Source organism: Protopterus annectens, chromosome 3.part0, assembly GCF_019279795.1.
Source record: "Protopterus annectens isolate FY-2018-M chromosome 3.part0, PAN1.0, whole genome shotgun sequence".
In the NCBI taxonomy this organism is placed as follows: Eukaryota; Metazoa; Chordata; order Ceratodontiformes; family Protopteridae; genus Protopterus; species Protopterus annectens.
Genome location: NC_056731.1, coordinates 924,414,279 through 924,439,696, shown reverse-complemented (window position 1 = coordinate 924,439,696; position 25,418 = coordinate 924,414,279). Strand labels below are relative to the sequence as shown.

The 25,418-nt window shown below is 37.6% G+C and overlaps 1 protein-coding gene across 6 annotated transcripts in view; it reads right to left on the bottom strand.

Annotated features, from left to right (window-relative positions):
• The window catches only part of TFAP2A (transcription factor AP-2 alpha), an 81,887-nt gene that overhangs the window by 28,275 nt on the left and 28,194 nt on the right, over nucleotides 1-25,418 (bottom strand). For 4 of the 6 annotated variants that reach the window (XM_044065246.1, XM_044065245.1, XM_044065242.1 and 1 more), the window contains exons 6-8: nucleotides 14,787-14,928; nucleotides 8,199-8,480; nucleotides 7,091-8,078 (exon numbers count right to left, since the gene is read on the bottom strand). In XM_044065246.1, coding sequence (XP_043921181.1) covers nucleotides 7,958-8,078; nucleotides 8,199-8,480; nucleotides 14,787-14,928 — 545 coding nt within the window. In that variant the 3' untranslated portion in view covers nucleotides 7,091-7,957. Of the gene's footprint in view, nucleotides 1-7,090; nucleotides 8,481-14,786; nucleotides 14,929-25,418 lie in introns of those variants that run through there. The other 2 variants (XM_044065243.1, XM_044065248.1) reach the window with 2 other exon arrangements.

Here is a 25,418-nt window from a genome sequence, read left to right as displayed (position 1 = left end):
CATACCTCTCAACTGTACAGATTTTCGCAGAACGTCCAGAGTTTTGGCTCATATTTTTGGCCTGTTCCTCTTTTTTCCTGGCAAATCACTGGAATAATGCCAGGATTTAAGTCACTAAATAATCATATACATTTGAGTTTCAGACTTCAAATCCTTCAGAAAATGTATATTGAAACAAATCATGTTATTCTCTAGCAACTTTCTGAGTTTATAAAAGCAAAATATGTCCCCGTTTGTACCCCCATTTTGTCAAGCCCAGATTGTTTGCATTAACAGCTGGACAGGTATGAACTGTGGTACCCAATGCTTGCTTGCAGATAGTAGATATAACGCGTGTAATTACAAGCCGGGTCCACCAGGCTAATTGTAGAATGCTTCGTGTCTCAGGTATTGGCATTCCCAGTTTTAATATTTCTGTTGGTAATAGACTTCTCAATTGGTGGGGTGTTTCCACCTCCGGTGACTGTATTCAACGTCGGAGTCACGAGACCACTTATTTCTGCACACTAGAAACCAGAGGCGTTTAACCTCGGAATTGTCAGCAAATTCATGCTCAACTGCCATTGCAATTTCTGAATTTTACAGTTCAAGTTACACCTTAGTCTTTGTATTGTAAACTTTATTTACAGACCTACAAAAAAATAAAAGAAAGGTGGCAAAATGAGAAACTCTTTTTAACACCCACCGTCACTAAACCACAAAATTCATATTCACAATTAAAGTGTGTGCGTGCGTCGTCGTGCGTACGTCCATGCATGTGCGCGCGAGACAGCGTGCGTGTGTCTGTCACATTAAATGTGATCACTTGATCATTTGTACACTCATACATAGCCTCATTTAGAATGCCTGCAAATGTATACTTTGTCTAAATCCTTGCAAATGAGGCACATTATTGCAGAGCACTTTAAATGTACAGGTCTTGGTTCCAAGTAAAAGTATTTAAAAGCAGAGCACAAGTGTATCGAATTGAAAGGTTGGAAACCCATTTAAGAAGCACTATTTTTCATGGAAACAGTGCGTGTGATTGCATCTGCCAGTTCTTTTTTTTTAATTATAATTTTTTTGTTCGTTTGTTTTTTTAAGCATGCACATGTTTGGTTTTGCTGATATGATACAACATGGTTCTTGGAACGAGAAAAACGGGAGCGGGCAGACTGGAAGAAAACCAAATCAATACAAGTTATATGGCAAAATTATGCAATAAAAATGAGTGATGCAAGCAATATAACTCTTCTAAGAAAAAAAGAAGCGTCTTATAACCAGACATAAAGCAGTATGCACTTAACCTGGTGCATGTGGTCGGTGTGCGTGTGTGTGAGGAAATTGTTCCACACAAAAATGCAAAGTACCAACTGTTACATATTCACACATTGACTAAACTTCTATTTCATTTTACGCTTCCGTCTTAAAAAGAACACTTAAGTGACCAGTGATTTGTTAATACTTTCTGCTGTCTTCCTCATCAGTGTTGTTACTAAGATGCAGATTAATATTAGATCTGATTACACACGTTGGCGGGGGCTGTAGTACCAATCCACTGAGATAACCGCAAATACGATTTCAAGATTTCAGCTTTTTATGATAATTTTAGTGTGTGAATACATTGGTTAAAAGGGCAGTTTTACAAACAATGCTATCGACACGTTTTCAACGTCTTACAACTGAGGAAATATTAAATTGTGCTGTTCCCTGACGTCTAATAAACTGAGTGTTTTGAAACGTCGGGAAAAATATGGATAGTACAGATGCAGTGCATACAACAGAGAGCGAGCAAGTATACACACACACACACACACACACACTGGTTTTGCGTTTGTCAATCGCTTTCAATATACAAAAAAGGAAGTTCTGACCAAACTCACTGCACCCATCCAGAGACTGATGCGTACTGCGTGATATCTGTAATATGATTAGTATTGCTTGATATTTGTAGTATAAATATTGTAAACCCAAATAATCTAGTTTTCCCAGATAACATATAGGTGTTTTACTTAAATGTCGCACTGTATGCCTTCAAATGCACTTTAATTTCAGAAGCATCATGCATTTCTTAAAAAAAGTATGAAACTGCCTTTACCCATGCAAAAATATTATTTGTCGCAAATCACTGGGAAATTATAGTCACTGGATTATCTAAATGATTACGTTAAAAGACGTCTTTATTATTGAGAAACTGTTAATTAAAACACGTTTCCTTGTGTTAGCACATTTCTAGATGAATAATGTAACTGCTCAGAAACCGTCAATGCTTAGAAGCCTTTGTTATGACTACATCCCACTTTGCCTCTCATATGAACCGTACATAATACAACTTTTTTTGCAAAAATCAGCGCGCGCACAGACACACACACACACACACACACACACACAAAACACATGTGCATGCATTTACATGTTCTTTTCAGATTAATGTATATGCATGCAGACACAAACAGAGCGGCGCAAAAGCACCCTGCCTTTAGAGTACAGGCCCCTGGACTGTCAAGAAATGAAATATGCTTGTTGCGATTGTCTTTAATGGGGGTGAAGCAGATGTTGGATGTTGGCTCCTAGAGGTCCTCAAATCTGATTATACTTATAATGCATTAGACAAGCATTTATGATTGATAATGACGCTGATTAACCCCACCCCAGACAAATACACAACACAGACGTGCCTAAACGTTCCCCGTCCACATAGCAGCAACACAGACAAGTGGAACAAACATGAAAACAGAGGGTGGGGGGCGTGAAAAAAAATGGACCAATTCTAAGACAGACAGGTGTGAAAGCGAGACTGGTTGGGTGAAAAAGAGGGGTTATGTGCTACTTCTGGATTCTATCACAGTCACACAAACGTTAATAACACTCATTTAAAAAGGGGTAATTCAGAACTTGGCCATATGTTTACAAATCCGTTATGCTAATTAAAGAACCCCCCCCCACACACACACACACGTACCTACGATGTCATTTAATTATAAATCAACATTAGTGGGCTAAAGACCTGAAAGGAATGGCATCTGTTATACTGTATTCAATAACTGTAGTGCTCACTTTCATTTGCTTTTATACATTGCCCATGGATTGATAAACTTTTTAGGCAGCAAAGCGAAAGTCATAGGAAAACGTCAGTAAGCCCTGCACTTTTCTGTACGCAGTCATGTAAGTGCATAATGCCATTAAAAATCTAACCTAACTGAAGGTTCCCTTATCATGCGGTTTCAAGTAAACACAGACAAAGAGGTAAGCACAAAATCGAGTTCTAATTGTGCCTGTTATAGCAGCACATTACAAGAAAACATCGTTATTGTGATCTGTGACAAGAGAAACATCTCTGACAAGCCAATAAATTGTATTCAATTAAGAAAAGTCCCCTACACTTCTGAACTGAAGTACAATGGACTGTAATTGATTTATTTAAAACCAGAGGTTAAGGGCTGAATTAGCCAAGTACAACCGGGTATTTCAAGTCACTGACTTCTCAAATGTCAGATCCCAGTTTTAAATATTATTTCAGCTGCAGGGCATTGCTATCCTAATAGCTCTTCCACCAGTAAAAGGCCAAATGCACTTAATATTTAGAATTTTAGAAAAAGAATGCTATATCTAATGTTGCATTACATAAACGTACTGGGGGATAAAAGGACCTACCAATATGAAAATAAAGATTACTGCAAGAGCAGACATACTAAAATAATACTCATTATAATAGTCATTGATAAGAGCAATGAAGTTGAGATGCACCATATTGCTTGCGTGTAGTGTAATGAAGAAAATAGATTGGAATCATTGGCTTGTGCATTGATTACCTTACAGGCAAATACGGAATGTTTTGCAAAAAGTCTGTGGTAGGGCAATGTTTCTCTGTATACTATAATGGTGTTTCGAACATTTACAGTATACATTTTATTTTATGTCTAATGTCATATGCAGATTTTTTAATGTTTTCAGACATAGATATTCAGCTAATAAATGTACTGTGTTAATTAAATATGACATTTAGCAATGTTCCCTATTCAAGTGGTGCTTAATGCCCTATGTCAGAATAAAACTGCTGACAAATCAATATAGACTGCAACATGTAAAATATTGCTTTTGCAGATGAAACAAAAATGCATGCATCTCCCTTTTAAAGATGCTTAAGCAAGAAAGCTAAAGGTCCACAGTATATACATGTAGAGGTAGATGCATTAGCAAATCCAGATCCAAGTGACTGAATAAGCGGTATTTAATAAGACTGTTTTCATTTAAAATGAGTATTTATGTTTTGCTACAGGAAAGATCAGCCATGTATTGGTGTTTATGAATACTATTGTGCCTGAGGATAGGATCCCACACACAATCTGAGAAGCAGCCAAGAAAAACAGTCCTGAAAAGACAATGCTTCACTTCACCTGCTACAATGGTGTGCATTTCATTTATGTCAACAATATGTACAGTTAAGGTTCATTCACCTCATTATTTTCTGCAATCTACTTTCCAGATAACCAGTCTCTCTTGGAAATAATAAATAACCATTCTAAAGACAATTTCTGCTTTGCATTCAGAAGACTTCATTTCAAATGACTACAGACCTTCCATTATTATAAACTCTCTGCCTTTGGTAATGGAAGTCTCCACCAAACATATTCCTAGTGCTTGATAAAAAGACTGATTTTACAGTGCTTCCAATAAAAAGGTTATCAGCATAACACTGAAAGAGCTTGAGGATTCTCCTTATGCTTCAGATTACCTACAACATAAAGCCAATTGTGTGAGTATTCATTTTGGCACATATCTGTCTATATAATGTGTGATTTAATAAACACACACATATACAAATAACTGTGTGGTGTTTATATATATATATATATATATATATATATATATATATATATATATATATTTTTTTTTTTTTTGTCTACCCATCAATCTAGCCATCTGTCAAGGTATTTCCTTGTTCATACAACTAGACAGATGGGTAGACAGAGAGGTATATACATACAGCTGGTATATATGTATTTAGCCGTCTGTTACCTTGTCGATGTACCAAATGACGAAAGCAGTGCAGCAGTTCTCATATGTCCGAACTGGAGATAGTAAAACACACAATACCCCCCTCCTTTTTGACCCATGGTAGCACTTGTTTAGGTGGTAGAGTGGTTGGAAATGTCACTTTTGGTGTTTCTTACGACATTCCAACCATTCGCTACTTTAAAATTCGACATTCTGGTTTGGAAAAACTAACATTGGGAGATTGTTTCAGTGACTAAATGCATGTATACCCATACAGCCATATGTATGCATATAAGTACACCACACAGTTACACTTATTTGTGTTTTTAAATCATTCACTTTACAATGAAAAATATGTCAAATAAGTTAATTGGTAATCACTGTCATCTACAAAAAAAAATGAAATGCATTGATTGCAAACATACCTCTCAACTGTCCAGATTTTCACAGAATGTCCAGATTTTTGCCTCATATTTTTGGTCTGCTCTTCACAAAATTTGTGGTTTTCTGGCAAATCACTGGGATGATCTGAAGACTGAAGTCACTATATGACATGCATTTGAGTTTCAGACTTTAAATCCTTCAGAAAATGTATGCTAGCACAAATACTATTATTCTAGCAACTTTCTAAGTTTATAAAAACAATATTTAAAATCTGTCCCTATTTGTAGGTGTTTGTACCCCCATTTTGTGAGGCTTTATCCAGATTTCTTGTTCTAAGAGGTTGAGAAGTATGATTGCAAATGTAAAGAAAACACTTTAGAACTGCAATCACCTAAACCAACTACAAATGCCCACAACCCTAGAAATTAAATATGCTAACTCCATGGTTGCACAAGAAGGAGAAAAGAGGACAGCTTCTGAAAGTATATTGCAGTTGAACTGCTGTAATATAAATAGAGTACTTTAACCACCTAAAACAACTGCTAAAAGCAGCAGTGGCAATATCAAATTGATGACAACCTAGTACCATTATAAATACACACACACACACACACACACACACACACACACACACACACACACACACATACACGTGTGTGTATGTGTTTCTGTGCATTTGTCTATGTGTACATACACATGTACACACACATACATTTATCACTTAACAATTCACTGTTCTGAAAAGAAAAAAAATGCACTTATAGTAAAGAAAACTGTGTTACAGATTAAATAATAAAAGCACTTTATACTTAAAACAAGACTGGAGGTAGTAATTTGATCTGATTTCATGTTCTATTCACCAGTCTTTTTTCCTCTGGGGGTCTAATTGATGAGAGTTGACTATGGTGTACTTCTCTTACAAGTAGGACTACCGCAGAAGACTGTAAGGGTCACTGTGGACTTTGAATACCTGTTATTGGCTCTTCTCTGTCTCCCCCGTTATTAATCATCATGCCAAAAGAAGGTGACTGTAAGAAAATTGAAAGTATTATGAGTACCATTACAAACTTATACAGACCTGTAGCTGATGTGATTTAGATGGTAAAAGTTCTTGAAAGAAAGCAGAGCTTATGTTGTGCATGTGAGTGTATACACAAGTATGTGTGGATGTATATATGCGTGTGTGTGTGTGGGGGGGGTGCACTTTAAAAAAGCGTATTCTACTGCTTTCAGTTTGAAAATGCAGCCACTGCTAGTGCTGATTGTGAAAGTTATACCATCCTTTTGTAAAGATATTCCTTTTGTTAAAGCAAAGTCCACTAAGACTGTTTTTACATCTCTCTATAAACATGGGAAAATTTAAATGATCAAATGAATAATAAATCACTACTCATTTTTTTATGAAGCCACCTTTTGCCTAAGGATAATGATGTTGCCATATTCTCAGTAATACAGACATTTTTCCTAAAGAATGCATTGTGTTTTATTGTGTCATTTGTCTGAATAAATGCTCTATAGAATATCTAAATGATGCCCTGCTCTGAACTCCAACTTGAAAGTAAGTTTTTATTATACTTCAGGGAAACAACGGGTTCAGCTGCTTATTGCAAAGAGCAATTGTCAAGGGAGAGTTAAACTCAATTACTGTAACCATACTGAATAAAAAATACTGCCAAGAACAAAAACACGCCTGAGTAAAGACAGCCACTGAATTAAAAAAAAATCGACATAAAGTGTATCAAATATTTATTTATCTGGGCAACAAAGGATTATGATACATTGAAAGGCATGGTTACTACTGCCAGCACAACTTTATACATACAGCTAAAAAATGCTTCCAACATGGCTGTTGAGATACAAGACATATTACGTGGTCCCAAATGGCTGAATTCTTGCAAAAAATATATATCTATGTATATACTAACCCACCCCAACTCCCTCTTTTTTGCTAAAGATAATAGCTCAATTTATTGCTCTGATGGTGCTTTTGAAGGAAGAATGCTGTATGCGATTAAACCTCATTTCACAACACATAAGGGGGCTGATAATCACACACGTTAGATTGTTTCCAAGGTCCATTACTGTCCTTTATTTTAATGTGGAACTAAACATAATACTAATTATATATAAAACATATCTTTTTATTTGTTCTGCTGCTTCACTGTTGCCTTCACATGCTACAAGATGGCTAATGTGATGAATCCCAGTGGAAAAGAAAACAACAAAACCTGTTTTTTTCCTAAATAAGTACCATAAAACCACATGAAGAACTGAGAGTTTAAACTCACTAAACAAGAAGTAAACAAGATCACCAGATAAATAAAAAACTTTGAACAGACACACCATATTTACAATTCCCATTAAATTACACATAAATAAATATATACATACATAAACACTGTTTCCCTTATATAGCAACCATGGATTGTGCTAAAATAAAAAGTTCAAGTTGGTCGCTTTACCTTGAGGAGAATATTCAAGCACTGAAGTCATGGCGTGGCATATTTATATACTTTTTTTTTAAGTTTATTCACAATACTGATAAAAAATGACATCCTCTTTACCTTCTTTGTATGGCAACAATCTTTATTTGGAGTTATATAAGGGGAAGTCTTGCTTCAGTCCGGTGAAACTCTTGCTCATAAAAAAAGTTCACAAAATTGGACAGAACTTTCTTGACGGCCCCATCTCCTGCTCCAGACTGGAATGTTCCAAAGCTGGAAGAAGGAAACTAGTCTTGAAATATCTGAGAACAGGCTTGGAATAAACAAACATACTTTTGTTTTCTATGTTGTATTAAGAACACTAGCAAAACCAAAAAAAAAAGAGGTAATCACTTTCTGTGTTTTTCATCCTTGTCTGCACCTTTGTTGCTGTTCTCTGTGTGATTACTCGGGTTGTTAAGGTACATTTTGTCCATTGCCTTCAAGGCCTCATTGAGATAATTTTGTAGAGCTGTGATGGCAGCACATACAGCGTGAGTGCCAAAACCATGTGAAATGAGGTTGAAGTGTGTAAGACAACTCTGGATACCAGGTTCAAGAATTGGGGTCGGCCGTGAATTTCCAAGTGGAGAACGGTCCTGAGCCAGTAGATCAGTAAACTCTTTACAGATTTGCCTAATACAAAGAAAATAAATCACAGTATAAGAAACAAGGGTCTGGCTGATGGGCTTGTAATTTCCTGTAATGGTAATAAGAATTTGAAGATTTATCTGTATCTATTTATATTATATAACACTCATGCACGCACTCACACACACACACACACACACACACACACACACACACACACACACACACACACACACACACACACACACTGTCATACCATATGCAGATAATACCATAATACCTGCAGAACACAACAGTGTTAGAAATATGTACACACTTTACTTGACTAAGAGAACACCTATAGCGCAGCAGTTACCCAGATGCACAAGCTGCATTCAGTGAGGCCAGTGGATTACCCACAGTGTGATCCACATTCGCCTGAGTAGTTCACAAAATGAACTACATACCTAGTAGCTATCACCAATGACCACTTAGTAAAAAACACTGTTTCATGGGTGCAAGCAAATAAATAATGGTTTATCTGGAAGACAAACCTCTAACCATTATTCCATAAATGACACTACATAGAATGATTTAGGAAAAGTTAGTTACATTCTTCCTTATGCCTTTTGGCCATCACCAGTTGTTAGCTTGCTTTTGAACTTTTGATAGCAAAATGTATTTGAGGAAAATATTCCTAACATATAATCCACCCCAGAAACCGCTCATGTCACACATGTAAATGTGTGTCTATGCTCACTGTACACCTGAGAACATATATGTGTGTCTTTGTGTTTAGACAAAACAGACAAAGAGATAGCTAGACAGATAAAATACATCTGAATACATCTTCAGACAGTTGTAGGCACCATAACACCTTAAGCAACTGAAGTAAATATATTATTCCTTCTTTATGAATACTGACTTATTAGAAAACAAAAGAAAGATTCACTATTATTGCATGGATTGTGCTGCTTTATGCCCTTAAATGTTTGAATACTTTGTTCATCAAGTACAAATAATACGATTATCCAAATCATGAAGAATAGTAGGCAAAGCCTATTTAAATTAAAATAATCTTCATTTCATTAATCAGATGTACTCAGAGTGTTAAATGTTTGTGTTTATGACCCTGTGTGCATAGATATAATTGATGTTGGCATGTATAGAAATAGACAAATCTGTAAAGCATCCATTTATGATTCAGTCTTTGAGTATGCATTCTGTGACTGCTGACAGTTTTAGATAACTATAACACAGACAGCAGAATCTGTAATTAATTAAATGTGTGTTTTGCATATATCTGTGCACAGTTAGATTAAAAATCTGATGGCCCACAACAAAACAGCTACACTTTCACGAGAACAAGAACTTTCTCTGAAAGTGGAGTATACTGGAAGAATATGTACATTTAAAGTGAGAGAAGACCATGTAAATACTACTGATTTTTAACAGTACTTTGCATGTTTGCTGTTTGACATCAGTAGTCTAGGCTTCTGTTGTTACCTTATTCTGCTTGTCTTTTAATTGCCAACTGAGAAAACTGATTTTATTTATCAACCTTACTCTGTTTCATGTCTACTTCTCATACCACTATGCATCCAGCACAATCCAGTAGTTCATAATAAGAAGATCTTAAATTGCAAACAAAAATAATAATATAAAAAAAGAATATATATATATATATATATATATATATATATATAAAGGTCTACTTCAAAACACCGACACGCCAAAACACAGATGACGAGAACACCGAGATCGGAAGATCGACAACTGAGATGACCGACAGTTTTAAAGCACGAAACTTCACATGCCCGACAAACCACAATCCCCACAATCAACAAAACAAAACAAATACCTTTTCAGAAAAACACACACACAAAACAAGCACACCAAAAACCTTACAAACCTACACTAAACCTTACATACACAACTATCTATGCACTAACCTTAACACAGACCCTAAACCTAAGGTCCGTCACTATCGCACACTCACCTAAGCTGCGCCCTAACCCTAACTCACTTAACCCACCCCTAACCCTAAAGTCTGTCACCATCGCACACTTACCTTACCGCACCCTAACCCTAACTCACTTAACCCACCCCTAACCCTAAAGTCTGTCAATATCACACACTTACCTTAGCATGTCGGTGTTCTCATCTTCGGGCTTTTAAACTGTCGGTCATCTCAGTTGTCGATCTTCCGGTCTCGGTGTTCTCGTCATCGGTGTTTTGGCGTGTCAGTGTTTTCAAGTAAACCTATATATATATATATATATATATATATATATATATATATATATATATATATATATATATATATATATATATATATATATATATATATATTAATGTATGTATAATGAGATTGACCTCTGCAATGGTCAGGATTGATTTTCATGTTTTCCATGATCAATGGAGGTAAACAAATGACTTTCAGGTGTCACCCTGATTTGCAAAGTATCTCTGTTTAGTTACTGTGCTTCTACTGTGGGACCTTTTTGATCTTTTTTATGTTTACAAATAAAGACAAGGTCTATGTTGCATCTTACCTTCAGTGACTAGGATCTCTTTTAAAACATCTTTATGACAAAAGAAAAAATAGCACATCCCCCTGCACTACTATATATTCTCCAATTTACTTATAATGACTCTTATTCATAAATGAGTGCTTATTCAGCTCAGTAGTTTTCATACTAATGACTGTTTTTTTTTGACCACTGGACACCTCTTCATTTTACTTCACCTTATAATCCTCCCTGTATTCTCAGCTTCCAGTAGTTGAGTTGATATGATAAGATATATTTACTGCAAATGCTACAGTTTTTTTGTTCTTTCGGGGCATTGAAGGACAATCATGAATCAAATCAGTACCTACAATATCATATTTACATTACATTATTGTACAGCTTATAAACAAAGGGATTGTGTCTGGATCTAGGGATGCCATTATCCCTTTTTACTCAGCTCTCATTAGGCCAGTCATTGAATTATAATGCCCCCCTTTGGCATGTATCTGTCCAGCCATATGCAACAACTGGAACAACCACAGAGATACCTTACTAAAATGACACAAAGCCTAAACAATATGTCCTGCATGGACCAACTCAAAGTCCTGTCACTGTACTTTGTATCCTACAGACTGCTATGAGTGACCTGTGTCTGGCATACAAGACATTCTCAGGCCCAATACTGATGGATTTACACCACATCAGCAAGTCAAATGCCATTAGAAATACTCAGTCTAGGGATCTAAACCTCTTCTGCAACATCAACAACATGGTTTGGAGGGACAGATATATCACACAGAGGATACCGCTGCTCTGGAACACACTCCCAATCCACATAAAACAAAGTTCATCCTTGTCCATATTAAAACACAACTTGGGTATATGGATGGGAAACAGAAAATTTTCCCTAGGACTGCTCCCTGTACTACTAATGGACAGACTGCAACTCCTACATGCTTTATCCCATGCATGGGTTGCCTCAAATTATCTATGGTATAATCCCAGTCATTCTCATTAAGGTAATATATAACTATTGACCATTGGATGGATAAGACCAATCACGAAACCAAATGGGATAGGGTAATTCAAGCACAAAAAGACCTGCAAACACAGCTAGCCTAGTACTTACATATGAACCTAAAATAATTAATCACTGACACTGTTAAAATATTTTTCTGTGCCAAGTCTTTCGTGTGCCAAGACTTGTCCAAAGGGTCTCCTAGACCACGCCTGAAAAAGTCAGATGTGTGTGTGTGTGTGTGTGTGTGTGTGTGTGTGTGTGTGTGTGTGTGTGTGTGTGTGTGTGTGTGTGTGTGTATGTGTGTGTGAATGTGTGTATATATTTATATTTTTGGATGGTGCAGTGGTGCACCGGTAGTGTTGTCACCTCACAGTACACGTCCTCCCTGCATTCATATAGGTTTCCTCCGGGTGCTCCGTTTTCCTCCCACGTTACAAAGACATGCGTCTGAAGCATTTCTCCCCGGGCCTCAGCTGAAAATTGGCTTCATTCCAACTCGGACTTTCCCGGGCAACAAATGTTAAATAAATGATAAATATATATATATATATATATATATATATATATATATATATATATATATATACACACACACACACACACACACACACACACACACACACATATATATGTATATATAGGTTTACCATGAAAATGGAGAATGGAGGTTTGGCGAAAAAAAGAATGTCGAAAGTCATTTGGCTGCTTGCCATATTGCTGACCTCCAATACTCTGAGTGTTCTGTGCAGCGAATGCACTATGCATTTGCACATATGTGGTCGACTTTTCGACTACAGATCATGATACAGTGCCAACCAGGAAATTACACTTCTCCCCACTGTAGGGCAATCTCAGAGTTGGAATATATAATTTGCAGGGGTGTGCAGGGGGCACAGCTCCCCCTGCAAAAATGTTAGGTTATGTGATTTCCAGTAATGAACTGCAAAACTAAATGTCGAACGTGTGAATGCGATTTTTTCAATACATGCATTTCAACTTTCTGACCTGCTTAATATGCCGGAAGTAGTTTTTTTTTATGTCAGGATTTTGAACAGATTATGTTATGTTGTTCGCACATTTCATGGTAAGACATATATATATATATATATATATAGAGAGAGAGAGAGAGAGAGAGAGAGAGAGAAAGATGTACTTAAAAATCCCCACACATCATAAGACTGATGGTCAAAGACTGAAAATGAAGAATATAAAAAAATGAAAGACTGTGGGGGGTTGAAGCACTGAAAAATGTGACAACAATCTAATCACATAAAAAACAATGAAAATGTGACAAAACAAAACAACATTTTCAGTGTTTTTGTGGGGGGGGGGCAAGAATCCCTGCACCACCATGTGGTGGGGGTTGCACCCATCACACCCTCTGCTTATTATATATACCAACGCTAAGGTCATACAGCAGTGGGAGAGGGGGTATAAACTCCTTACTAGTATAACTTCAACTTTGTCAGTATTTCGTGTCTCAATCTTTTCTATTTAGGTTTATTACATTTCAGTCTTTTAACTCAGTCTTATGATGTTTAAGTCATTTTAAGGACACACACACACACATATACGTGTGTGTGTGTGTGTGTGTGTGTGTGTGTGTGTGTGTGTGTGTGTGTGTGTGTGTGTGTGTGTGTGTGTAGAGATAGAGAAGGAGAGATTATTCAGATATCACTAGCGAAGTAGACATGCAAAGAGTTAAATGAGGAATAACAGTCAGAATTCTAAAAATCACTTATTTTTCCAGCTAACATTTGAAATGACATACCAAGTTCCCCTGCTCATGGCCCTAGTCTCATTTTTACATAACAAAAACAATGAATGGAAGTTTATTATATAACTCAAGTTCTATAGAAACACATTCTTTACGTTGATATGTCTAAGGAATAGCAAAATTATATTGTGTATAACCATAGTCTGATTAGTTATTTTGTTAACAGATGGCTGGCCATGAAGGTAAGTGCAAACTTTCTTCATTGTCAAGTACTGCAGATGCTCTCAACCAAAGGATCACCACCTAGTGAAGATCAGAGGTTAGTCCACTGCACAAAAAGAGTGAAGGAACAATGGGTAATGTGTGTTGAAGCAAACACACATACGTGTGTGATCCTGCTAGATGCATGATTCAGAATGGGAAGCTAGAGCTGCACATGAAGACTGGGCCCACAAGGATGATGTCACTCAAATGTTACACCATTAAGTCTCTGGTCTCACAAAGATGATGTCGCTCAAATGTCATACCACTAAGTCGCTGACTTCATAAGTTTGATGCTATTTAAATATTGGGAAAATGACTCTCCTCTAATTCATCTTATATGCAGGAATGAGATGACAAAAGGTAGTTTTCTCTTTTAATAGAGCAGTCTATCCATATGGTGATGTGAGGAGCACAAGAAAGCAGGCAAGAGGAATAATATCAATAGCTGGTTTTAGAGACTGGAATAAACTATGATTAGTATATGCCTATGCCAAAAAGACACAAATGAACAATCTGTAACCAGGAATTAGGGCAACAAGTGAAAAGAGAAAACAATACAGAAAGTTATTTTTTTAACCATGGTCTCTAAAATCATTTCATGTGTGCATCAGCATAATCCCAGTACAAGATTCAAACATTCCAATCAAATTATATTTCCAAAACACACTATTCTGTAAATAAATATATGAAACTATTTAGAACGTAAGTAATTCATGTTTCCTCAGACTAGAACTGCAACTAATGACAGAGTAAATTTGTTATTGTTACTACCCAAATCATATTGTACTAAGATGCCTATGTCAGTTTGGTATGTTTTCTTACTCCTTCAATACACTGTAGAAGGTGCAGTTACTTACTTTGTTGCAAGAAGCATATTTTTTCTTGTGACTTGCTCATTTGGATCAGAATGTTGTCTGTTCATATATTCTGCTACTGCTTTGGCTGGAAATTCTGTCTCGCACACATAACCGAAATCTCTGGCAAGGTGAACTGCTTCTCCTGGAAGGTGGAACAGAATGAAATAACCTCTAGTATACATATACTGCACATGCAAAACATACACACACACACACACACACACACACACACACACACACACACATTATAGCATTCATTTAGTACTGAAGATGAAGCACTGTGTAAAATTCAACTTAAAAAACTACTATGTTACAGTCAATTATACAGCAAATCGTGTCATAAAAAAATTGACAGGTAAGCAAAATGCAGGGACTCTGCCCATACCTAGTCAGTGATATAGAGCATTACATAAACATGAGTGTCAATGACACAGAGGTAACATTCACAAAGGATAATGCATTGCGCAAATTACAATGCAGGTAACCTGAGCTTGAATAGCAATTCAGGGCACAAGTTGAAGACTGGAACAAGGAAGAGAGGAATGATGAGGCTCCACTTGATCACCTTTCTTGGGGGCAGGGGTTGGACTGGATGTGTGTTTTGTTCCCCTGGCAGGATATGGTGTGCAGACTGGGTATCACTTGCTGGGCATCTGTCTGAGATGGGAGACATCACCTACAAATGCCATCCTCAGAGCAGCAGCAAGCATATGCAAAAGGATGGGGCCATAACTTGAAGCATTAGCCCACTTACCCTCACTGCAGAACTTAATATGGGGTGAGAGGGCACACCTCCCCCATGTTCAGCTAGGCCAAAATGGGCATGGTAAACACAGTATCAATGCAACGGATCCAGTTAATGGAGTGTCACACTATTGTGGTAACCATCAGCCCTAACCATTTAACCTGCAGCAATAAATAGATAAGAGGGGATTAGAAATAAACAATGCATGCAGCCATATGTAGCACAGCAGTGCAACAAACAAAAGGCCAGTAGCATTTGCATCTTACATTTAAGCCCAGTAAGTTAAGGGAGGCATTTCTCCACCAGTAACAGTCCCTGTGTAAAATAAATTCAGAAGCATGCAGTGAGTACAGGAAATAAATACTTTAACTTGTAATATGTGCAAGATTTATATGGTTCGTCTGTGTCACCTGTAGGATGGCTGAGTATTAAGTGTGTGACAAAGGACTAGCATCAAATGTCAACTGAGGAAATGATGCTGTGTTATGGATGTACAAGATATATTACGGATATGGTCCAAAAATATAATGACCGTGTTGAGGCTGCTATTGACAAGAAAGTATATTACATTGCTGCTAACAAAAGTATTCATTTCTGTGGAGAAACTTGGATGTGACTGTAGACATATCAAAACAGTGAACCATGCAATGAACATTTAAGGTGAATGATTATGTTTCTTTACCCACATACTCTGATTTTGTTCTACAACATAATGCAAATGTCTAGAAACAGCACTCATGTCTTGGTCCTTGACATTTAAGAAAATATATAGAGCAGTCTGTACTGAAAGGTATCATACATGCAGTTTTCCTTAAACTACATTCTAAGCCCTTATGCAAAGAACAGGTGAAAAGGAAGCAGCACAAACGTTCATATACTGCCCAAGTTTTATCCAACAGCAGTGGGGAACTTGGTGCCAGCTGACACTGCTAAGTGCAGGTTATGAGAAAAAAAAAAAGAAATGTACATACTGCAGTAGCAGCATGGTGTGTGTGTGTGTGTGTGTGTGTGTGTGTGTGTGTGTGTGTGTGTGTGTGTGTGTGTGTGTGTGTGTGCATGTGTGTGTGTGTGTGTGTGTGTGTGTGTGTGTGTGTGTGTGTGGCTGTGTGAAAATGATATGAGACCAAAAGCTGAGTTTCTCTGTTTACTTGACATGTGCCTTAAGAACCATTTGCTGTACACCCACAATTAGTTTTAGGCATTGTCTCAAAAAATAGTAGTTTAACTCATTCTTTGAGACAGATTTAAATGTTTTCAGACAACAATGATAATTTTAAAAATAAGAGTTTATTTAACATTCCTTGTACTGTAGTAATGGGTTCATATAAATAAACTTTCTACTTACTGATGTTTTAAAATGGCTAATTTCTCAGTTCATTTCACTTCTGCATGTTATCACAGCTGCTGGAGTATATAAGCTGGTGACAGTTGTTCATGTAATACTGGTGCTCACTTCACTTACAAGGGACATATTATTGTTTGAAATGCAGCATATTTTGTGCACTTCAGTCTTGCACCTTCCCAGATAAGGAACAAGACAGGTTTGCAATGCTTGTCATTGATAACTCTCTCTCTATCTCTGTCACTCTCTCTGTCTGTCTGTCTGTCTGTCTCTCTCTCTCTCTCTCAGAGAAGCATCAACCTTGAGTGAGAATAATATAAGTATGGGGATGCAGTAGCTGAACCCCATACATGGGACTGTATAAGGGCTTATTCCCCTGCAAAATTGTTTTTTTTTAAATGTTTAATCTTATCTCACTCAATTGTAGCTTAACCAGCTCGAGTACATGTGTTATGAACAGTTTTGTAGTCACACTGTTAGTTATGAACAGCAGTTGCTTGGCAACTGTGATACAAACCTTTATGCTCTGTCTAGTCATAATGGAACATTTTTTAAGCACTGTACTTTTTATTCTAATTCAGTTGTAGGTTCTCTTCTATAATGAAACAGTTCATTCAATGCACCAAACTTAAATATACTATTTTTTATTGTGGATTTGATTCAGCTGATAGCACCTGTGTAACAATTAAAGTGACACACTACTGCAAACGTCTGGAGTGCAGGTGAAGAATCAACAGGGAATTGTCAGAATGCCAGCCAACACTCATCATCCTATTTACTTCGCTAGGCTCTAGGACTAGTATGAAAGAGCAGTGCATAAAAGCTACACGTTGTGGGTTATAACTCTCACACCTCTCATTACTGTAAAACCTACTTCAGGATGATATGCCTCCCAGACTAAAATCAACAAATGCAATGATGACCAGTGTTCTGCCACCTGTCATAAATGTTTCAGACTTGCTCTCAGTGTAAGTGACCACTTACACTAAGAGCAGTCATTTTGGAATATGGTCCCCATAGTAAGCCTGTTTATAGATAGGCCTTACACCAAACTAAGCCACTTAAACTGAGAGCAGGTCTTTAAGAATCAGGGCAGACTTATACTGTGAGCAACTCTTTTGAATATGGCCCTGCAGGTTTGTTTTTGTGTTTGTAGCAATGTTTTCCATTTCTCATATGACTAAATAACTGTTGCATACTTTTTATCCTCTCTGATATTATCTGTTTATTATCTGTCCTACTTAGACTTAATGCGGTGAACAGTTATTTGGAATATTTGTCATGGAGCTCTCTTCTATAAAATTCCTATAAAATTCTCTGACAAAAATACTGCTTTTCTAGTATACTGTACACTGAATGAAACAAATGCTTCTGTGACAAACAGTAACACACCTATCAGGAAATCTGAACAGTTTTATTAATGAGATGAAAAAGACATACAACTAGAAATATGAACTTAATTTTATTTTTGTACTGTGTTTATATGTGTGTAATAATCAGAAATGTATTTTACCTTGATTTTTTGTACATTTTCTTCAGGTTACAGTAGATAGATTTGTTCTGCCTATGTTTTCACTAAATAAATATAGCAGTAGTTGTAAACTATTTTATTTCAGTAGGCCACTCTCTCTCTCTCTCTCTCTCTCTCACACACACACACACACACACACACACAAATATATAAACACACACATACATACATAAGCACACACAATATGGATACACACAGACATACATACATACACACAGACACACACACACACACACACACACACACACACACACACACACACACACACACTATGAAGAAACATACACACATACAACATGCTGACACAGAAATGCACAAATCAGTACACATGCATAAAGTTCTCAAAACATCATGAGTCTTTCATGAGACATCATAACTAAGTGGTCTGACCAACAGCTGGTACAATCTACCCCATTTTAAGTGGAAGTTTCTATGTTTATGTTGTCAGGACATGTCTAAACACATCCTTTATAAGAAATGGCATGGGAGGAGATGCAGAATAAAGGTAATGGCCTAATAAATATTTGCTGATACACCAACATTCATCAGAAAATGTGATAAAGGTGAATAATGCAATCCTGCTGTTTGTCTACAGTAAGTTACCATGACACTTTCAAAGACGGACACATCAAAAAGTTATCACAGCAGTCAAAAACCTGCAGACAGCCACAGTGTCTACTGCTGTTCTATTCCATCTTCAACTCACCATATTTTAGGTTGTTAAGACAAGAGTTTTTTTTTGTTTTTTTTTTTTAGGCCCAAACATTTTTTATTATTAAAATGAACATTAACTTTAAAGAAATAGAAAAACAATAAATAAGAAACAGAGCATAAAAATAGCAACTTAACACATGAACATAATATATAACACACATTGTTGTGAACTTTAACACACAGCAGCTCAACAAAGGTGTAACCCTTCCCACATGAATATTAGAAGGACCTGCAAGCCATGTTATTTTTCCCCTGTTAAAATGTTTCAGCCCTTTCTGGCTCTGTGGCACACAAGTGCAAAGCCCTGACTGTGCTCCTGATAACTTGTGCTCACTAAGCAGCACTGAAAGTTGGAACAGCCAGGCAGGGAGAATGGGAGTGAAATGCTGATTTCAACTCACCCATCTTTGTGAGGGGGTAGGAAGGCAGTCTAGTCCACTGTGGTGTTGACCCCACCAGGAGTGAGAGTGGTACAGCATGCAGTATAATAGGCCAGACTAGTGATGGCGTGCTGCACTACACTAGAAGGACTGCGTGTATGTATGATATACACATGCACCTTCCAAGCAAGCAGATGTAGAGAGTGTCACAGCCACCACAGAGAAGGATTAGGCCTGGGGGACATGCATATGACGCCACTCTCCTAGAACCTGACTGTCACCTTTGAAGGTAAGAAACTGGTGATATGTGTTTTCACTTCAGCCAGGAGTTAAATCCCACCTTTATTAGGGCACAAATTAGCTCAGCTGTCACTCTGAGAAGAAATTAATGGGTATGGCAAAGGGGCTTGTTGGCCTGTGGGGCTAAAAAAAATTACTTCAGCCTCATAACCGCTTTCCCTATACCCCATCTGCCAGCTATAACCCTGGAAATATTGCACTTATGCCTTAACCTGACTCAGACAGGGAGACACAGATAAAAAGACCTAATACAAAAATGCACTGAACACTCTGGATTACATAAGACAAAAAAAAACACAAGAATATCTCCATGTCATTCCTGAAATCTACCATAGGTTTCATAATGTTCACTCTCTACCAGTAATCAAAACTTAACAAACATGGTAAAGAGATACATCAAATCTCTGTCGTCAGATAAAATGCTCAATATTATAATTAAACTATAGTACACCATTAAAACCTGGTGCTAAAAATTACATTCTGAGTTAATAATAAGTACAGGACCATGGGAACAGATGTAATGGGAATTTTAACAAACTGTAAACATTTAACATTGAAAAGGGTGATCACGAATGGACATTTGTCTGAATCTAGAACTGATATGATGGAACTCCTTTTACATGCACCATGTGATGGGTTGTACCCTGCAGCTCCTTGTTGCTTACTATAATCACCATCTAACCTTAGCATTCCTTAGAGAAAGGCAAAAACTTGTTTTTCATAACAATTAAGTCTCTGCCTTCCCCTTTCTTTGGCAGCTTCACTCCAAGGATAAAATACACATTTCTGAAATACTGTGCTTGAATTCCTTTGCTTCAATTATTTGGGTTTTGGTAAGGCTCCCATTTTGTATGCATTTAAGTATTAGTGTAAAAAACACCAGACTGTGGAAGTGCTTGCTATGTGTATTTTTTACAACAGCAATATAATAATGTATCCCTATCTAGGGCTACCACCTTTTCAAATGCTCACACTGGGACATTTTTTGTGGAAACGTGAGATTTTGAACGGCAAACCATACCTACATCCAGTACAAAGAATGACATTTTTTTTGCAAAAATAAATGTTTTTTCTTGCAGAGTTTGAGTTGTATATGCTGTTTTATATAACACGTGGGTATTTCAGATGCAAATAATACTTTAAAGGATAAGAAATATATTTTGTCCTAAAATCTCTGGACATCTGGCACTTTTAAGTATTTTTTCAGAGGACACAACTGCCCAGATAGGGACTGTCTGGCACAAAGAGGAACAGGTGTTAATCCTATGCATGTCAAGATCAAGAAGAAAAAGAAGCACATAACATATAGCATTTCTCCGGGGAAAGGAAGCATTGCACATATAAAACAAAGTGGTACCATACAGCATTTTAGCATTAAATACTGCAAGTGTCTGTAATATACAGGAACACTTAATAATCACATTAAATATTTCATGATTCTGTAATACCACGATACTTAATAATCATGTCATATGTAGCACAAATAGTTAATGCAGTTTTATTTTTTTTCACCTATTCTAACTGTGCAATGCTTACTCTGACTTTCTGAGCTTTGTTTTAAATCTCTGAGAATACTCCCATCTTTCTTACACAAGGAACGCCATTATCTCATGGTTGTCTGTGGAATATATATATTAAAAAATATTTTTGTACAAACTCTTAAGCTATGCAGCTAGTGTAATAAGTTACAGTGCATAAATGAACAGGTTTCGGTATATAACCTTTATAGATTCCACAGTTCATAAAATCAAACTAAAGAAGGCCACCATGTGGCCCAAAGGAGTATATGCAATTCATATGCATGTCAATGCAAAAGTACCTGGCAATTTAATTATTTTATGAAAACTAAACTTCCTTAATTCCTACAGAAAATAAAATAAAACAGATGACAAAGTTACAAGCTTATATTTTAAAATGAGGTGATGCAGTAAAAAACTACAACTGCATATGAAAAACTAACTAAATAAACTGCTATTGTATTAACACAGGCCAACAATATGCCCCCAATATACAGACATTATATTGCAAGAGAAAGTGAGATTTTTTACTCTGTTTGTTTATAAAATGACACCAATAAAAACAAAAACAATATGCGTCCCATGAATATGTTCTACATGCATTTGTAAAGCAAATTACTATGATTCACTGCATCTCACTTAGCTGGAATGCACAAAAATTGTGTTTCAAATTTTGACTTTGAAGTGACACATATAACCATATACCCAAACCTTAAATGTAAAAAATGAAATATATGGACAAGCCCCTCTGTATTTCTTGAAGAGAGGGTCATGTATCCCACTCTCTAAATAGATTAGCATTTTAAGTTGCACAGGTTCAGACAAAATGAAAAATGTGCAAAATCCCAAATAAAACTGACACTGTCCATTTCTTCTGGCTCTTACAACCAAAATCCCAAGCACATCACAAGCTACAAATCCAGTTTTGATTGTACTAAAAAAGTTGGCAACAGAAATATCCAATCTTCTGCCTTTGATAGATTGTGGACATGATAACATGCCACATGAACAGCAGTAGTGTTCCCATCTGTGACAGATTGTGGCATAATAAAATGCCACATGAACAGCAGTAGTGCTCCCATCTGTGACAAATTGTGGATTGATAACATGCCACATGAACAGCAGTTGTACTCCTGCCTGTGACAGACTGTGGCATGATAACATGCCACATGAACAGCAGTAGTGCTCCCATCTGTGATGGGTCGTGGCACGATAACACGTGACATGAACAGCAGTAGTGCTCCTATTTGGGACAGATTGTTGCATGATAACATGCCAAATAAACAACAGTTGTACTCTCATTTGTGACAGACTGTGGCATGATAACATGCCACATGAACAGCAGCAATGCTTCCATCTGTGATGGATTGTGGTATGATAACATGCCACATAAACAGCAGTAGTGCTCCCATCTGTGATGGGTCATGGCATGATAACAAGCGACATGAACAGCAGTAGTGCTCCCATCTGTGACATATTGTGGCATGATATGCCACATGAACAGCAGTTGTACTCCCGTCTGTGACAGACTGTGGCATGATAACATGCCACATAAGCAGCAGTAGTACTTCCATCTGTGATGGAGTGTGGCATGATAACATGTCACACGAATAGCAGTAGTGCTCCCATCTGTGATGGGTCGTGGCATGATAACGCGCGACATGAACAGCAGTTGTACTCCCATCTGTGATAGATTGTGGCATGATAACATCATATGAACAGCAGTAGTCCTCCCATCTGTGATGGGTTGTGGCATGATAACAAATGACATGAACAGTAGTAGTGCTCCTATCTGTGACAGATTGTGGCATGATAACATGCCACATGAATAGCAGTAGAGCACCAATCTGTGACAGATTGTGGCATGATAACATGCCACATAAACAGCAGTAGTGCTCCTGTAATGGGTTGTGGCATATGAACAGCAGTAGTGCTCCCATCTGTGATAGGTTGTGTCATGATAACATGCCACATGAACAGCATTAGTGCTCCCATCTGTGATGGGTTGTGGCATGATAACAAGCGACATGAACAGCAATAGTGCTCCCACCTGTGATAGATTGTGGTATGATAACATAGGTTCATAGGTTCATAGGTTTATACTAGGCTATCTGCCCTAAGGCATTTATAAGCCTAGCCCAAAGTTTTGTGGCTTACGCCACCCCTTATATGAAAAAAATACTGTGCCCATTAGTTTGTTGTGCCTCTGTCCAGCAGTGACACAGAGATGATTCCGGGTACCTACGATCTCCCATCCACAGGTCAAGATTTCTCTTGAACAGAGCCAGCGAGGTGCTCTGCCTCACATGGACCGGGATTTTATTCCACAGCATAGGGAGTCTCTGAGTGATAAATCTATCCCTCCAGCACGCCCTATTTATATCCGTATGCTAAGGTTTAAGTCGCTTGCTCTAGTGGTTTTGGTGGATTTGGATTTTGAGGTGGAGCATGTCCATTAATTCTGGGTTGGACATGGCCTTGTATGTCAGGCACATGTCACCTCTGAGCAGACGGTATGCGACTGAATAGAGCTGGAGTTTCTTCAATCTGGCAGCATATGACAGATTTTGGAGTCCCTTTATCCTTTGGTGAGGAACTTTGGGGTCTCTCCAACTGCTGCAGATGTCGGGTGAGATACATCCCGAATGGGGCATTGTACTCATCATTGGTCTGATAAGTGAAGAGTACAGGGAACAATGACCTCACTAGATCTGGATGTGAATCCTTCATGATCAGGTGGGCAATGTAGAAGGTCTTTCTAACCACTTTAGCAACGTGAGTGTCAAAAGAAAGGCCACTGTCAACCTGGGTCCCCAGGTCCCTGATAACCTCTTCTGTGCTTAGTGGATTGCCACCTATATGGTAGCTTGGGGTTACCTTGTTTTTCCCGAAGGTATGACTATACATTTTTGGCGTTTAACTTCAGGCCATGGCTCTGGCACCAGCTATCTGTTTCCGTGAGTCCCTTCTGAAGGATATCCGTGTCCGATGCACTTTCCACCATGGCGCCCAGTTTGCAGTCGTCTGCAAACTTTGTCAGCCAAAGTCCTCCCATGTTGGCCTGTACTTCTGAGAAGTAGATGCCGAACAATAGGGGGCCAAGGACCGAGCCCTGTGGGACACCACTTGTGACCGGCTTGGAGTCTGACATAGCGCCAGCAACTCTAACCCTGTGGGTTCTGTCCTTAAGCCAGTTTGCAACCCATCTTGTGACATATGGGTTTACATTTAAGCTGGTAAGTTTTTCTACAATACCCAAGTGGGGTATTGTGTCGAAAGTCACATGAACAGCAGTAGTGCTCCCATCTGTGATGGGTTGTGGCATGATACCATGCCACACAAACAACGGTAGTGCTCCTGTCTGTGATGGGTTGTGGCATGATAACAAGCGACATGAACAGCAGTAGTGCTCCTATCTGTGATGCTTTGTGGCATATGAAAAGTAGTAGTGCTCCCATCTGTGACAGGTTGTGGCAGGATACATGCCACATGAACAGCATTAGTGCTCTCAACTGTGATGGGTTGTGCATGATAATAATCCACATGAACATGAGAAGTGCTCCCATCTTTGATGGCCTGTGGCATGAATAGCAGCAGTGCTCCTGTCTGTGATGAGCTGTGATGATAAAATGCCACATAAACAGCAGTAGTACTCAATTCAAAAACCCAGAGTTCTACATTTTTCTGAATGATTAAACATTTCTTCTCCATGTTGCTTTATAAGCATGTTGTTTTTTACTGCATTCTGCTCTCAATATATGATACAATAGGTGACTCTGTAGGATGCTTGCTGCTTTATATTCAGCATTTCCATTAACTGGTCATCCATAATGCTTTACAGACCAGTACTAATTCCCCATGTTGCTCTATATATGCCTTATAATATGCAATCAGGCTGACAAGTCTTTCAGTATAATATAAACATTTCAAACCTTTAATTATCTTTTTATATCTTGTTTGAATTTATTCAATATACTTTTCTTATTTTCACTGTAAGGTGACCAGGTAGATATGCACCTTCCCTATACCTTGCATATGAAGTCAATGAGGTTCCTTGTGGCTGAGTTCAACTACCTAATGTCAATCTCAACAATTATTGTTTC